At 50.5% G+C, this 16,709-nt stretch overlaps 1 protein-coding gene across 1 annotated transcript in view; it reads right to left on the bottom strand.

Moving 5' to 3' along the window:
- The window catches only part of ppargc1b (peroxisome proliferator-activated receptor gamma, coactivator 1 beta), a 59,010-nt gene extending 42,518 nt beyond the window's left edge, over window positions 1-16,492 (bottom strand). Inside the window, exon 1 of the mRNA XM_026185389.1 lies at window positions 16,146-16,492. Coding sequence (XP_026041174.1) covers window positions 16,146-16,226 — 81 coding nt within the window. The 5' untranslated portion in view covers window positions 16,227-16,492. The remainder of the gene's footprint in view (window positions 1-16,145) is intronic.
- Window positions 16,493-16,709: the final 217 nt, after the last annotated feature.

Genomic DNA, 16,709 nt, shown 5'->3' on the forward strand with positions numbered 1-16,709 from the left:
AAAATAATCGGTGACTAGTCGACTATCAAAATAATCGTTTGTGGCAGCCCTAATGCAGAGGCTGGCCCTGTCACCTCACAGGAAAGAGGTCCTGATTTCAAACACATGCTCATTAGGTCAAATGGAGACTTCTAATTGGCTGTGGGAGTCCGTGTGAATCGTGTCTCTATGTGTTAACCTTGTGACAGACCTGCAACCTGTCCAGGTGCCCCGCCTCTCTGCCAATGACAGTTCACAAAGGCTCCAACCAAACCACCCCCTGAAGTGGAAGAGGAAGGATGGGAGGATGGGGTCATTCTCGGCCTGTAACACCATTGTGCTCACTCTGTCCACATACAGTCGAGGACAGAAGGAAGCAAGGACAGGAAGAAGGAAAGGTAAGTAAAAAGGGTGCCAACAGAATGACGGATGAAAGAAAGAGAAGAACAGCAGATAATCAGAGGCGGAATGAAGGAAAACTGGAGAAGCAAAGGTAACATCAACATGAGCTGTGAGCAGGGAAGGAACCAAAGAAGGGAGGAAGGATGAATTAGACGCACCTGGGTCAAACACAGAGCTGCTAGGAAACAAACGAGCAGGTACAGGTACACACACACACAGAGAGAGGGGGACACTTCTTGGGTTTACTACGCCATATTGGCTGCTTCTCTCGCCTTCTGCGTCTCCTTGGAGACGGTCAGTGTTGCAGAGTTGGTTGCCACACACACACACAAACACACACGCATAAGCACTATTAATTATCTCCCCTCGCTTTCAAATCTGTGAATCGTCTCCAAGGAAGCGGCCGAAGTGATGAAGACGAACAAAAAACTACTGTGTGTGTGTGCACTGAGGCAGACCTTCACTGCTCTCTACAGAATTAAAAGCAGAGTTCCTCTTTCTCTCTGTCTCTCTCCTTCTAACCTTCCTTTCCTCTCCTGTGGCCTTACTTCCTCCCGCTCCTCTCCCCACTCATTTCAGCTGTGGTGCCCTTTCCCCAGAGTAACCCCCACCTCCACCCCTCAGCTGTCCATTCTGCTGATATGCAGCAGTCATGAAGGTCAGTGAGCTCTTTGCCTGAAGGACATGCTGTCAGTGGATGCAGCGTGTGCTGCTATGCAGTAAAACATGTAAGAGCTTAGCATGGAAACAGTGCAGCTATAAATACAGCATGCAGCCTTCCCCTGCACCACCCGCAGGTGTAGCAGACTTCACTGAGCATGTCAGAGGGCCTGGAGTCAGCTGAAGGCTCTCTGTGCCCGTCTTTTATTTATAGACCGCCATCAACAGCAAAGCAGCTCGTGACCTCACCTGTCCTGACAGCTGGTTTTGAAACGATTTACTTCAGTTTTCAGTTAATACTTCAGCCAATCACAGACCAGACTGAGACAGCGCTACACAGTATTAGAAAGAGCCACACAGTCCCTGTTACTGCAGCCAGACTCACACAGACCAACACAGACTCACACAGACCAACACAGACCAACACAGATGTGCTTTCCAACATTCACACTCGGATCATGGTCCAGTATCTCTCAGACCTTCTAATTGGACTCCTCGACCTCCTGAGCTAAAGCCACCCACAAAAAAGTAATGGTAATAAAATCTTTTTATCATAATATGTCCAATGACTTCTCTCACCCCAAACTCTCAAATTCTATGCTCAGTTGCGCCAACAAAAAGCTCGGCCTCCTTTTCTGAGTGCCGTTGGGAGAACTCAGCTGACTGGTGCTCAAATCTGTTCCTGTGTAATCTTTACTTGTGTTCTGCATCCTCACATACGTCTGAGCAGCAGGTGTATACGCCTCCCCTTGGGGGAGGGGCTCCAAGCCATCTTGCATGACCGCGCAGCTTTAAAAGTTTGTGAGTCCATGAGCAGGTGATTACAGTTAATTAAAAGAAGATCGCTCCGCCCACAGACAACCCAAACTGTAAGTGCAGAGTGATGGAGGAGCTGTGTTTACAGTCACTGATGTGGATGATGCAGCAGCTCTACGTGTCCTTCTCATGCTGAGCGGTTGTGGGGTTACAGACTGCCAGTCCACTTAACCCTAACCCACTGTACCTTCATGAATGCTTAATTCTACTTTCCACTGCGGAGCTGAAGCCCGTTGAGCTGCTGGCATATTCTCCTTCAAGAGCTCATCTGCACCAAGCAGCCAGGAACAAGCTTCCACTCAGAGATCAGCAACAACATGAATACGTGTATGACGGTCAGCGCTCACTGCGTCCACACTAAAACACTGACTTCAGAAAATTCAGACTGGATTTACACATCAGCCAATCACAGCCTCTGGCTCTGCCTCCAGCTCACACAATCACTGTGCAACGGTGATGCTGTTGTGCAACACAAAAGTGAAAGACCATTTGTCTGGTGCTACTGCTTTACCTTTTTCACCTTTGATCGGGTTTCATAAGATCGCTCTTGCACACACACGCACGTAGGTCAGACAGTGACCTCGCAAGCACGAAAACAACCACCGCTTTTCAGGCACGTCTTTTGTGCATGCCAAGTGCTCCCACACTGAAATAGAACAGAGAGACAATCACACACATGCAAGAGCTCAGCTATAAATAGCCTGTGTGTGTGTGTGTGTGTGTGTGTGTGTGTGTGTGTGTGTGTGTGTGTGTGTGTGTTACACCCCGGCCTAGGCAACCGGGGTGCAACGTAGAAAAACAAAGATAAGGAAAAAAAAACACACGGGAAACAAACTAAAGCTCTCCACCAAAATCCCAAAACGAAAATATCCCATGACGAAAGTATTAACAAACCCATTCACAACTATTTACAACAGACTATTTATTTACAACAAAAACACCAAACTATTTACAACACGGGGGAGATCGCGACCATGACATACTGAAACACAAGGCTTAAATACATAGAGGGAGCAATCAGGAAATGGACCACAGGAGGGAAACACAGCTGGGGCAAATTAGAACTGACGAGACAGGGAAAATGTAAACTGAACACACTAAGATAACACAGACTTTCAAAGTAAAGCAGGAAATACATAACAGTCACGCAAAAACAAAACACTGACACACCGAAACGTAACATTTCCCCCTACCCAAAAATCAAACATGTAACCCCAAGTGAAAAGTTTGATTCAGACAAACGAAGGCTAAAACGAAGGCAGACGAAGCTGATGGAGGCTGGAGCGGTCCCACTGACCCTCCAGCAGACGACGAAGGCTGGAGCGGTCCCTCGGACCCTCCAGCGAAGGCGGATGAAGGCTGGAGCGGTCCCACGGACCCTCCAGCGACGACAAAGGCTGGGGCGGTCCCACGGACCCTCCCCCCAGCGAAGGCGGATGAAGGCAGACGAAGCTGATGGAGGCTGGAGCGGTCCCACGGACCCTCCAGCAGACGACGAAGGCTGGTGCGGTCCCCCGGACCCTCCAGCAGAGGCGGATGAAGGCTGGAGCGGTCCCTCGGACGCTCCAGCGAAGGCGGATGAGCAGCCCACCAGCTGCACACACGGACACGCAGCCCACCAGCTGCACACACGGACACGCAGCCCACCAGCTGCACACACGGACACGCAGCCCACCAGCTGCACACACGGACACGCAGCCCACCAGCTGCAGAAGGCTGGAGCGGTCCCTCGGATCCTCCAGCGAAGACAGACGGAGGCTGAAGCGGTCCTCGGACCCTCCAGCGAAGACAGAAGGCCGAAGCTGTCCCTCCTTCGGACCCTCCAGCGATCCCGGACGAGCCCCCATATGTTACACCCCGGCCTAGGCAACCGGGGTGCAACGTAGAAAAACAAAGATAAGGAAAAAAAAAACACACGGGAAACAAACTAAAGCTCTCCACCAAAATCCCAAAACGAAAATATCCCATGACGAAAGTATTAACAAACCCATTCACAACTATTTACAACAGACTATTTATTTACAACAAAAACACCAAACTATTTACAACACGGGGGAGATCGCGACCATGACATACTGAAACACAAGGCTTAAATACATAGAGGGAGCAATCAGGAAATGGACCACAGGAGGGAAACACAGCTGGGGCAAATTAGAACTGACGAGACAGGGAAAATGTAAACTGAACACACTAAGATAACACAGACTTTCAAAGTAAAGCAGGAAATACATAACAGTCACGCAAAAACAAAACACTGACACACCGAAACGTAACAGTGTGTGTAAAACATAGCAGCAGATGTGGCTCTGCAGCAAGCTCCATCCGTCACTGTCAGGAGCGTGTACATGTAGCATCACGTGCACGGTGAAATGCAAAGAGAGGAAAAATAAAAACAGAGCTAAGCATTAACGTACCGCTGCTTTAATGTTGACTCAGCACACACACACACACACATAAGGTACAGGGCTTGGACCTTTGACCTTGTTCCTGCCTAACCCTAACCATGGACCCATCAGCCACTGGTGAAGGTTTAACGCTGTTAACGGGCACATCAGTCAGTGTCCATACTAACACTACAGCTTCCCTCCATCCGTAACTTCCGTTATGAACGAGAATCAGAGTGTGTGAGAGAAGCTGGTTTGTGACCTGTGTGTGTGTGGTGTGTTGCACGGTGCACGTGACGGAGGGTCTCATGCAACAGCAGCAGCAGCAGCAAAGCCATATAAGGTAGAAAAGAAAGAGAGAACCAAAGACAGACTTTCTGTGACCTTTGACCTGGTTTATCTCTAAATTCGGCTCTGCAGAGGTGAACCTGCTTCTATGAGGCTGACCCAACAAGTGTGTGTGTGTGTGTGTGTGTGTGTGTGTGTGTGTGTGTGTGTGTGTGTGTGTGCCCGCGCATGGGTGGGTGGGTGTGTGTCACTGCAGCTGTACCAAGCACAGAAAGCAGAAAGTGTTAGTGTGTACATGTGTGCTCATCATCAGGCGTAAAGCTGCAGAGCTTTGAACTTCCCAGCTGTCCCATCAAAAGATCTGCTTCCTCTCTGTGTCTGACACACACACACACACACACACACACACACACACACACACACACACACACACACACACACACACACACAGATCTTTTTTTTTCTGCATCTGTTCCTGTCACATCTCCTCTACCGGTTCTGCTGTTATGAAACAAGTATTTTTAATCCTTCGACAGGTAAACTACAGATTCAATTAAAGTAGGAGAGAATAAATATGAAGCTTTAATGATCCCAGCAGGATGCACAACAGCAGCATACACCGAGACGTTAAAATGATCATTAGATTTTTTCTTTTCACTGCAGAATTAAATTCATATTTAAATATAATACTCTTCTTCAACAACCTTCTAAACCAGGAGCACCAACCACTGCAGTTCCTCGGGTGTCCAGCAGAGGCAGCAGTGAGTCAGTCCCACAGACTACCACGTTAAAATAAACATGTTTACAGCCGGACACAGAGGGTTTTAGCCTGTATAGATAATTTCCCTATTTATAACGGCTGTATGCATTTCAAGTATTAGGGGCATGGCCTCTTTGACTGACAGGCGGATGGCGATGCAGGCAGCTGTAGCTGCTAGCTATCATGCCAGGCTTCACCTGACCTAAAGACTGTGTTCGTGTTATCGGATAACTCTCATTCAAATGTGGTCTCTTAAAAAAGAAACATCATGGTGTCCAAAAAGCTCAAATCAAAGCTGCAAAAGGAGACGTCACAAACCAAAGGGTGATGTCATGGTTACTGACATCACTAATGAGCTGCTTGTGCAACAAACAGAGATTGCATTGTTCATATTCGGGAAAATTATTCATGACTCAAACAGACACTGTGGAAAACAGACTGTCAGTGTCTTCAGACACCCGTCACCTGGCCTTCACACACACACACACACACACACACCTGTCCAGCGTGTGTGTGTTGAAGAAGTGTATTATATTTAAATATGAATTTAAATATGAATTTATTTACTGCAGCACTTTCAGAGCTACCTCTGTGTGTGTGTGTGTGTGTATGTGTTGTTCATAGTGTCAGAGCGACCTTCACGGCACCAGCTCACACTATTACTACACTACCCTGATTCCTCTGTTTTATATACACACACACACATAAATCTCACCGTCACCTGCGGAAACGCACACTTTGACCCGGTGGGATGGACTGTGGCTGTGCGGCATGTCACTCTGTGAATTTGCACATTTGTGGGTGTTTGATGTGTGAGTGTGTGTTTGTGTGTCAGTGTGTGAGTGTGTGTAGGATGTTCTTATGCAAGCGTTAGTCATCCCTGCAGTCTCTGTACCAGAGTACGGGAGCAGATCTGCCTCCAGTCAATCATACACAGCAGGAGTACTTACTGCAGTACTGCAGTAGGTACTCCTAGTACTAATGCAGGGATTGATTGACAGCTGGCGAGTTGCTGTGTTACCTCAGAGTTCAGAGAGAACTTCAGGGCCGTGTCGCTAACTTCCCAGAATCTGGAATCATCCGGCAAACCTGCACTTTTCTCTGCAGCTGTTTAAACATCCCACTCCACACTGTGACCCCCTGCAGTCTATCACAGAGTTTTTAACAGAGAAACGACTGAGGTTCCACCTAAGCTACAGCTCAGCGACATCTATGCCACCTGGAGTCATTGCATACCCCCCCAACAGTGCTTCCTCGACCTCAGTCGGACACATCCAGCACTTCACCGGCTCCAACATGGCTGCCAAAGAGAGCATTACATCACCTCAGAGCTCTGTATGCTGCTGCTGTATGCTCTGCATACTAACGTGCAGGCAGCCATGCAGAAACAGACCCTGGATTTGAAAGGACTTCTGCAGGAGACCTTAAATGAAGGCGAGGGCAGTTTCCAAGAAAGCTAAAATCTGTACGAGTGGAGGTTCTGGTGCGCTGGTGGCTACAATCGAGGAGGCACACCGCCAGCGAGCAGGGCGAGCACAGAAAACTCCAGAAGGCTTTTCTTCGATGGTTTCCGAGGAGTTCACACACTGAATAAAGACCCGGACCACGGCCACTGCTTTTTGATTGCACCAGAACACACACAAACACACAGGGTGGAGGCAGTGCGCTACGTTATCACACAGTATGGGAATAACAACATCCAAACACACACACGCCACAAAGAGAGCAGGAAGGCCGGCTCTGACCGCGGTATAAAACAGCAGAGAGCCAGACTGGGCCAGACCAGTACTCCAGCACCCACTCATCGATCCGTGTTAAACAGAAGTGCTGCAGAGCCTGTGGACTAACCAGGTCAAATGATTAAATATGGGACCCGCTCGGCAGCAGGCCTTCCTACAGCTCTGGTGTCCCAGTAACGAGCAGACAGAGCGTGCAATAAATTTGAGTGCTTTTGAGCGCATATAGTCAAGCTAAAGCCCACATTTGATTGACTAAACATCCATCACACACACACACGTATGTGTCATGGTAAGAGAGTGTGTGTGGAAGTGGTATACAGGAAAGAGAGGAAATAATGAAAGGCAGCTCCACCCAGGAGGCCCCGGCCCGCCCTGCTCCACTTGCGCTCCAGAAGTCCAGGTGGTCAGTGTCAGGACGAGCGTTCACTGTGAAGTTGCGTGATGCTTCGTTTCGTTTCTGCTAAACTTCAAATTATTAGTTAGTCAATCAGATCACATTTATTCACGTGCACCAGCCAATCACCACCGAGAGTCCGATGGGCTGACCCGCCCCATTCGGCATCAGGACGAATGATCACCATCACCCCCCACACACACACACACACACACACACACACACACAGCTTTATGTCCAACTCCCACGGTCACCATGGTGATATATGTATGATTTCATTCAAAACAAGAGGATGAGATTTAGCCCAGTGTGACTGATTTATGTGTTTTTAGATCAGGAGGCTAACGGCGTTCTCACAGGAGTAATAATGTGCATGTTTCAGTTTCTGGCTGCACAAATCCAAAAATAAAATCAGCCTCCAAACTTTGATCACCACTTGATCATAGCCTGGCTCAGGTAAACCCAGCTGAGTAAACTCAGGACACGAAGACACGCACAGCTACTCGCTCACGCGTGTTTCGACACATATTCGGACAAACAGGAATGTGGCCCATTACTCCATTGCTTCATACCAATAACCAGGCTTGTGCCAATAGCACGCCCGCCTGATTGTGCAAGACTCACAAAGGTTTCAGGTACAGACAGCGTTGGCGTGGTGCTGGTTTGTATGTGCCAACTGTAACACTGTAGCAGTAATGATGTCACCACAAACTCTCAATATAAACATGTAACAAAATCACTTACACGTGTTACCGATACTTTATTGATTTTAATCACGATCAGCGACAGCTGTTACTGAGTCAGCTGCTCCTCACTCCTCACTGCAGTGTGTGTGTGTGTGTGTAACATAGCACTGGAGCACTGAGCTCTGCGGTCACGCAAGCCTGAGCAGCGTTCAGGAAGTGGGTCAGTGAGAGAGGCAGGGAGGGAGGAGTGGTGAGGAGGTTAGTTAGGAAAGGAGGGAGCATGTTGGGGTACAAATGTGAGCAGAACATGAAGTACGAAGGAGAAGAGACTGGAACGTTTCCCTGTGGAAAACAATCCTGTTTTACTGGGAGCATGTGCTCACACGTTACACACGCATGCTAACGTTGTGTGTGTGTGTGTGTGTGTGTGTGTGTGTGTGTGTGTGTGTGTGTGTGTGTGTGTGTGTGTGTCTTTGCATCCCAAAGAACACTGAAGGCCTCACCCTACTCTCTCTCTCCTTGCCGCATGCAGGTAAGAGCCTGCTCACTTACAACCCACACACACACACACACACACACACACACACACACACACACACACACACACACACACACACACACACGCGCACACACACACACACGCACACCTAAAGTTTCCATCACTGTCCTGAGCCTTTCAGTGAAAGCAGTGGGTGTTTATGACCTATTATGTTACATCACACTATGGTGAGACTGCGTCACAGTTGCATCACATCTGGACTGCCAGAGCGCCGCGTTTCTAGTTCGTGATGAGTTCCTGCATCGGGCGGCTAGCCGGCATCTGTGAGGTCGTACTCACAGGAAGTCGAGCTGACGGCTCTGAATGAGGCCGATATCTGTCCTGTGAGGTGACAGCAAGGACACGCATCTGTCGCACCAAACCTATTTATAACACACACACACACGTACACACACACTCCTCTCTATTACTCTACTTTAAAACCTAGTCCTTTTATAGTTATTTTTAATTGTTGTTTCCTTCTTGGATAAAAGGCACCAAAGTGCGTGTGTGTGTACTGAACCATATCTGTGTGCTGACTGTGATGGCTTGAGTTCCTCAGTAACTGAGCTGATAAACAGTGTGCATGTTCACATCAGCCTGAGCACGCCTTCCCCTGGCACATGGTTACTACGGCTATATGCCATGCAAGCGTGTGTGTGTGTTTGTGTGTGAGCTCTCTCTCCGTGCTCGTTTACACCATGGCATGGAAATTTCCTTTAACCTTTTCTCTCGTTTACACCAGTGCCCTTGAGAGTTGTCACACACACACACACACACACACACACACAGCCTACGTGGCGATAGAGGGCCCAGCCGTCCTTCTGTTGATACTATAAACTGTGTGTGCTTAGCTCATAAAACCATCAAATCTGCTTATCAGTCAGATGATTATTACTACAAATACTACTACTAGTCACAGTACTATCAGCCTCCTGCTTACAATTACTACAAGCACACAAGTACTCGGCCTCCTGCTGCTGTGTGTCTGACCAAAACAACACAAACCAGTGCTTCACACTTTACAACAGCTACATCAAACAAGTACTTATATTACAATCACGGCTCAAGAGTTGGGAGTTCACCTTGTAATCGGAAGGTTGCCAGTTCGAGCCCCGGCTTGGACAGTGTCGGTCGTTGTGTCTTTTGGCAAGACACTTCACCCGTTGCCTACTGGTGCTGGTCAGAGGGCCCGGTGGTGCCAGTGTCCGGCAGCCTCGCCTCTGTCAGTGCGCCCCAGGGTGGCTGTGGCTACAATGTAGCTTGCCATCACCAGTGTGTGAATGGGTGGATGACTGGATGTGTAAAGCACTTTGGGGTCCTTAGTGACTAGTAAAGCGCTATACAAATACAGGCCATTCACCATTTACTACTACTAGAAAGCAGCTTCTAAAGCTTCTACTACTCAGTGGAGTACTCTTGCTCTTGCTGTTTACTATACTGTTGCCAGTACTTGTTTCAGTTGCCACAACTTGTATCAGTTGTACTTCGTGTGCTGCAGTATAGTATTATATTTATACTATGCCGCTGCAGAACTACTGCAGTATTTTGTAGGTACTTGTTAGCAGCAGTGAGGTGACTTTTATCCCATGAGAAGGTTCAGTAAGGTGGAGCAGCTGCTGGGTGGTGCCGGTGCTACAGCGTGGTTCAGTGAGGAGTGAGCGAGCACTGGATGCAGACACGTGTGATTGAACGGAGCTGAACGCTGCCGTGCGCCCTGAATGTCCTCTGCTACAAGGAGAGCGTATGACAGGCTGCCTCGCACAGGTATGAATACAGGTGTGTACAGGTGAGATTGTGGCATGCCCTGTGGTACGCCTCGGCACAGAATACTTGAAACTTCCCATCATACGCAGCTGCCGCCGGCTGGGAAAAGATGTGCCGAGGCTAGTCCAGAAGTGCCGAAAGTTATTACTGCGAGCACTACGACACGAGTGACGGCGAGGAGGTGCAGCTTTAACTCGGTCCAGACGCTCAGAATTAAAGAAGCGCTGATCATGCTTCCGATGACACGTTGGCTCAGGTATGAATACAGTGTTTGAAGCCCGGGGTTTCACAGAGACGTACTTTTTATCACACAAAGCGGCTCGCCCTCTACTCTTCTTCTCTGATGCTCGCAAGGCCTTCTCGTCCTATAATCGGATGCACATGTGTGTGAAAGTACAAGCGCGGTGATGCTTGAACTAAGGAGAAGACCTGTTGTTGTAATCTCAGCCAGTAATCCTGCTGGATTACAGGACGGCGCGACACTCGGGTACCAGGGTGCAGCTGATGTTTGTGTCCTCCCATCGCAGACATCTTTACAGCTCCATACCTCCGAGTCGACGCCAGCCCAGCCAAAACATTGGCAGCGTGACAACGAGAGAGAGAGAGAGGTGCCCAGGCCTCGCCGATCAGCAGCAGACACATTTCACAGACAGAGCCTCACCCACCACAAGTCTGAGCTCAAACCCAAACCCAAGCATCGTCAAAGCCTCTGCAGTGCTCACGCTGCATGAAGGTCCACTCGGCCCGGCAGCAGAATCTGTTTCCTAAATGTGTCACATGCTTCCTCCTGTACAGACGGCAGGCTTCACACTGTTCTCGTCACCTAACTGCCTTCATTTTAAAAACAGACAGGCCTTGGCCGTGATAAATCAGGTAAGAGACACAGAGAAGTTGAAGGAAGTAGGGCAGGCGGTGAACTCTGCGACCTCCGGTCCTCCATGTTTCCCTCCGCAGCCCTGAGCTGGAGGCTGGATTCCCTCTGCTTCACCTTCCTATCAGCCTGCTACACAAAGCCACAGCAGGAGCAGGTGCACAAAGAAAACCAGCCTCACACTCATGTTGACACTATCAATCCCGACACAGAGTCCGTGGGAAGAATACAAATCACCTGTACAGGTTAGATAAGGACGTTCATGTGGAAGCATCCACGCTCAGGAAAATTTAGGAAAAAACCTCTGATTTTACAAGGAAAGACATACGCACGCCTTACTTTACCACAGGAAACGTCCTGTTCCTGGCATTAAGTAAGGACCACAACACCACAATCAGATCCTCATCAGGCTGATTGTGGACCGCACAGCGCACGGCTCACAGAACCAACGAACAGCTGCGGAGCATCTTCTTCCTCTCTGCACGCCGCAGGACCCCCGCCGCCACCACAAGCACACAACTTCACAGCCAAAGACCTGCAAACCTGCCCCGCTCAAACCTCATAATGACACCAGGGTCCTGTGTGCCCATAATTCAGCTCGCCTCATTCACGGTTACACTCAGCATCAGCATCAGCTGACTCTGAAGTGACAGAGTGAAGCCAAAACTGGTTCAAACTAGAAGTCAGAACAAAGCTCCAGTCCCAAAGGACATCCCTGCTTGACCTGCTGCAGTCCCGTGGTTACTGTTTTGATGGCTTGTGATGATTTAAATGGAGTGATGTGAGCTGAAGCTCTGAAGGAGCCAGAAAAACAGAAAAGCTGAGAAAAGTGTGAGCTATGGCACAGCCTGTAAGGCAGATCATCTGCATTAAAGCAACAACCTGGAACCTGGCCCCAATGAACAGATTTACACGCTGAACATGTGCATGTGAGAGAGGATTGCTGACACATTTATTCCACTACGAGATCCTCCGGAGAGCTCAAAGTGACCAAAGCAACCCACAGCACGACCAACGGCTCTCAGCCACAGCTTCAGGAGGAAAACGATGCGCACGAAGACAGCGGACTCAAGTGGTTAAAGAAGAAGCTCTGAGCAGCTGTGAGGTCAGTAAGCCTCTGCTAGCCCCGTTTATGGAAACTGGGCTAAAGGTGACGCTGCCTCAGCTACTCCAGCGCAGAAACACAAAACGGCACATTATGAGGAGGTACGCTCGCCCGGCCTGAATCTGGAGGTCAGTGCTGATTATCTGCAGGAATATGTGACACCACTGAATGACCGTGAGGATCAGAGCACCTGAACACTCAGGTGAGGCTTACGCAGCATTAAAATCACCAAAATCTCATCTGTGATGCTGAATCCTTCATTACAGAGAGACCGCTCACCTGCAGAGCGCGCGCACACACACATGCACACACACACAGTCGTTGAAGGTGGCCAGGCTCTGAGGCGGATTCCTGATGAACCTCGGAGGGATTTGAGAGGAAGAAACCAAATTCCCAACACACACACACAACAGGAAACACGATCCACACCACCATCAGCAGGTCTGCTCTCATTGGCTCGGAACCTGCCCACTTACCGCTCATTTCCTGTGCCCTGAACTCGGTCTGGCAGGTGTTCCAATAGCCACACCGAGTTACTGCAGTGTATATTAGCAGCATGGTAAACACACACATCGCTTCTGGACACACGTTGCATCTAAAACTGCCGCTGTGTGTGTGTGTGTGTGTGTGTGTGTGTGTGTGTGTCTGTGCGTGTGTGTGTGTGTGTGTGTGTGTGTGTGACAGGTGAGTCACTGCAGGGCTGCAAGCTGAACACACTGCACTGCAGCACTGCACATCACGACTCCCACAGACAGATAAAAGAAGGAGAATGGCCAGGAGAAATGGAGAAAACCTTCAGAGATGTAGATCCTGTCTGCTTCTGGATGTGATGCCTGCATCCATCGCTGCCCTGGAACTTCAAAGCTCACCTCTGTCAGAGTCCACCTGCAGACTGATGTGGTTTATGTCAGGTAGGCCGAGCATCACAGGAGGAACACACCTGCTCTGGTTCTCATGATCTCCACCCTTCATCACTGCTCCTGTCAGCTATTTGTGCACTGACGCCACACACGCACTCAGAGGCATGGTGGCAATGGGCTAAATCTCCATGAAATGAACACGATAAACAGCACAGAGCGATTTTCAGCTTCATCACAGCTCTCATGTGGCTTTGGGCCCAGAGGAGGCCCAGAGTGCTTCACAGAGTGTGTGTGGGGCCTTTTTAAACTCAGCTGTGAGCAGCCACTGATCCTTTTCATGATGTTAACCACACAATTGAAAGCCTTCACACCAAGAATGGTCCAAACTTCAGCTGAGAGACTGTCTGAGCTGCTTCCTGCACAGCACCAGGTCAGCCACGAGTGTGCTGCTGGTTGGAGTGGATACCTGAGAGGACGTCCTGACGCTCCGCGTCCTCGAGCTTCAAATATCTGGAGTCTGAGTGGAGCGTCTCACCCAGCGCAAACACAGCGGTGAGGCTGGTGGGGCACGTCTGCTCCAACCCTAAACTGAGCGCGTTCAGACTTTTCTGCATGCTTCAGGATTTATTTCAGGAGCACAGAACGGTTTTTACGACGCCCACAAACAGGTGCAGCCACTTCAGTGCCCCGTGACCTCAAGACACATGCAGTGAAGACGGGAACGTCTGCCTATGTGTCCCCCCGTTTCCTGACATCAGTCGACACACATGACTCTCTGTGGCTGCAAGGTCACAGTCGCCAAGCCGAGCTAATCGTTGACCAGCTACAGTGAAACAAGGTGAGTGTCCTCGAGCCAGCCCTGCCCAGAGTCCAGCTGCAGCCAGCTGCTCATTTTACACACCTGATCCAGCCGGCAGCCTGATGGCGCTCAGCACCGACTCACCCGCAGCCCCTGCAATTGGGGTTGGCTGGCTGGCCCGGGCGTCCACAGTTCATTTAAGCTCTGAACAAGCTGCTTGTTGCGCTCTCCCAGCACACGTCAGCTGACTCCGTTTGATCGAAAATCACATTTTGCAGTGAACGTTTTTCCAGCTGAGAGCGACCTGTCTGCACGCCGCTCGCTGGGAGGAAACACTGAAGGACGGCATCAGCCTGACCTTTCAAACACTGAGCCGTCTGCTGCTTTGCTCATCAAGAACTCAAAGCAAACTGGGGAAATGCTGTGGAGCAGTCAAAGTTAGTGAAACAGCACACACAGAGGCTGCAGCAGGCAGGGAGCAGGTCTAAGACAGGCGACAGGAAAAGGAAATGACAAGCTTGAGTATGAAAAGAGAAGAAGAGAAGCACGAGGAGGTGGAGGAGGGGAGGAGGCGGTGCTGGCACTCGCCTACGTCACGGTGACGCCCCCTCCCCCCCTCCCTTCCTCCACTACAGCTCACATGACTGCAGCGGGCCTGTTCTGTAACTCCGGTCACGAGGAGAGAGTAGTATTACAATGAGCAGCCGGCAGGGGCGAGAGCCATCCACACACAGTGAGAGAGAGAGCAGCCTGCTCCAATAACCTCAGTGAATATTAACATGTTCATGCACCTCAGAGCACCGGCACCTTATCACTCTGTACAGGACCCACGTAGGGATAGCAACAACCACCCGATTGGTTCGTCTGCTCTTTATCTCCAAGGACTCTGCAGCCCAGCCTCGCAGGACACACGTCCACATCGCTGTCCCCGCCGCTCCACGCCAAGCTTCGACTCCATTTTGTTTCAGAGCAAACTTGTTCATGTTCTGATCGCACGTTTCACTCTCAGTTCAGCCGCACACGCTCAGAAGCACCAGAGACGTGTGGCTGCTCACAACAACACGGCTCAAGACTGCAGAGTGTGTGTACCAGCTGGAGACACACACGTAAACATGTCATACACACAGCATGGACACTCACACACCAGTACACACATGTGTGGGATTATATTTACTATGATGTGTGTGAGGGTTGCCCCAGGCTGTGTGTTTGTAACGTACTATACTGTGTGTGTGTGTGTAACAGTGTGTGTGTGTGTTACAGTGTGTGTAAAAGTACATGTAAGTGTATAAATAGTCCACAGTCTCCCCTGTATACACACACACACTCACAGTAACCTGCTTAAGCTGCCAATCAGCTGTGACAAATCCCCCCACCGCCCCAGCCTCAGCCTGATCATCTCCACTCACACACGCGCACGTGCACACGCACAAGGACAGACGGAATAGTTTGCGCGTGTGCCCCGCACGCAGCAGATGGAGATCAGAGCCGATAAATTCCGGTGTCGCGTGAGAATTTTTCATTTCAGGGGCGTGCACGAGCAGAGTTCCCTCCGCGCACAGCACGAGGCTGCTCGGATACACGCAGGTCCACTCCACGCATCACCATCATCATCCTCACCCCGATTCACCGGTGACCTCTCCCCCTCACACACACACACCAGTTTAACGGGAAAAAAAACACCACGTGACCCAAACAAACGTTTTGTAACGCGCGGTTACGCAAAGCCTTACAAAACGCTCTGAGTTCACCTGAGCGGAGCCGCGCGCCCTTCCTCGCTCACAGCACCAGCACCGGATTCGGCACCGGGACCGGCAGACCGGAGCGGGACGCACACAGACAGGTCCCCAAACACGGACACTATCTTGCACACACACACCAGTTTTAATCCCGAATATGACGAACAGTTCACGCGTGAGGACACAACACGTGTCCCGGTCTGCGTGCCGACAAGAAAACTTCCTCCAACACTGCGTCAAAGTCACACACACACACACACCCGGACCCACGCGCATGCAGACTGGGTCGGGATGCCGCCGCTGGCTCCCTTCACGCGCCCCGGTCCGCAGAGCTGCATGTGCACGGACGGTCTCTCACCTGGCTGCGCGAGCTCTCTGTCAGGTAACTGAAGACGAAGGACGACAGCTCCTCATCCAGCAGCGCCGCGCAGTCCGCCATCTTCCACTGAATGAGGAGCCGCGGAGCCGGGCGGAGAGTATAGCGGGAGGAGGAGCAGCGGCGCGGGAGCGCGCCTGCAGGGGGCGCCTCTGCTCACCCGCACACCACACGTGCGCGGACCGCGAGCGTCAGGATCGGCGTACCTGAGCGCCCACACAGGGACAAACATGAGGCCCGGGACCCAGAGGCGGCCCCCGGGGGGCTTAATTTGTGTGGCGTCATTTGCCCGGACCCCGCTGCTCTCTCTCTCTCCCTCACACACACACAAACACACACACAGTAACACTCTCTCTCTCCCTCTCTCTCACACACACCCATACACACACAATAACACTCTCTCTCTCTCTCTCTCACACACACACACACACACAGTAACACACTCTCTCTCTCTTCTCTCTCTCTCTCTCCTTTTCCCTCACACACACATACACACTCTCTCTCTCACACATACGGTAACACACCTGCTCCTCACTCTGGACTCTT

This window comes from Astatotilapia calliptera, chromosome 2 (assembly GCF_900246225.1).
Source record: "Astatotilapia calliptera chromosome 2, fAstCal1.2, whole genome shotgun sequence".
NCBI classification, from domain to species: Eukaryota; Metazoa; Chordata; class Actinopteri; order Cichliformes; family Cichlidae; genus Astatotilapia; species Astatotilapia calliptera.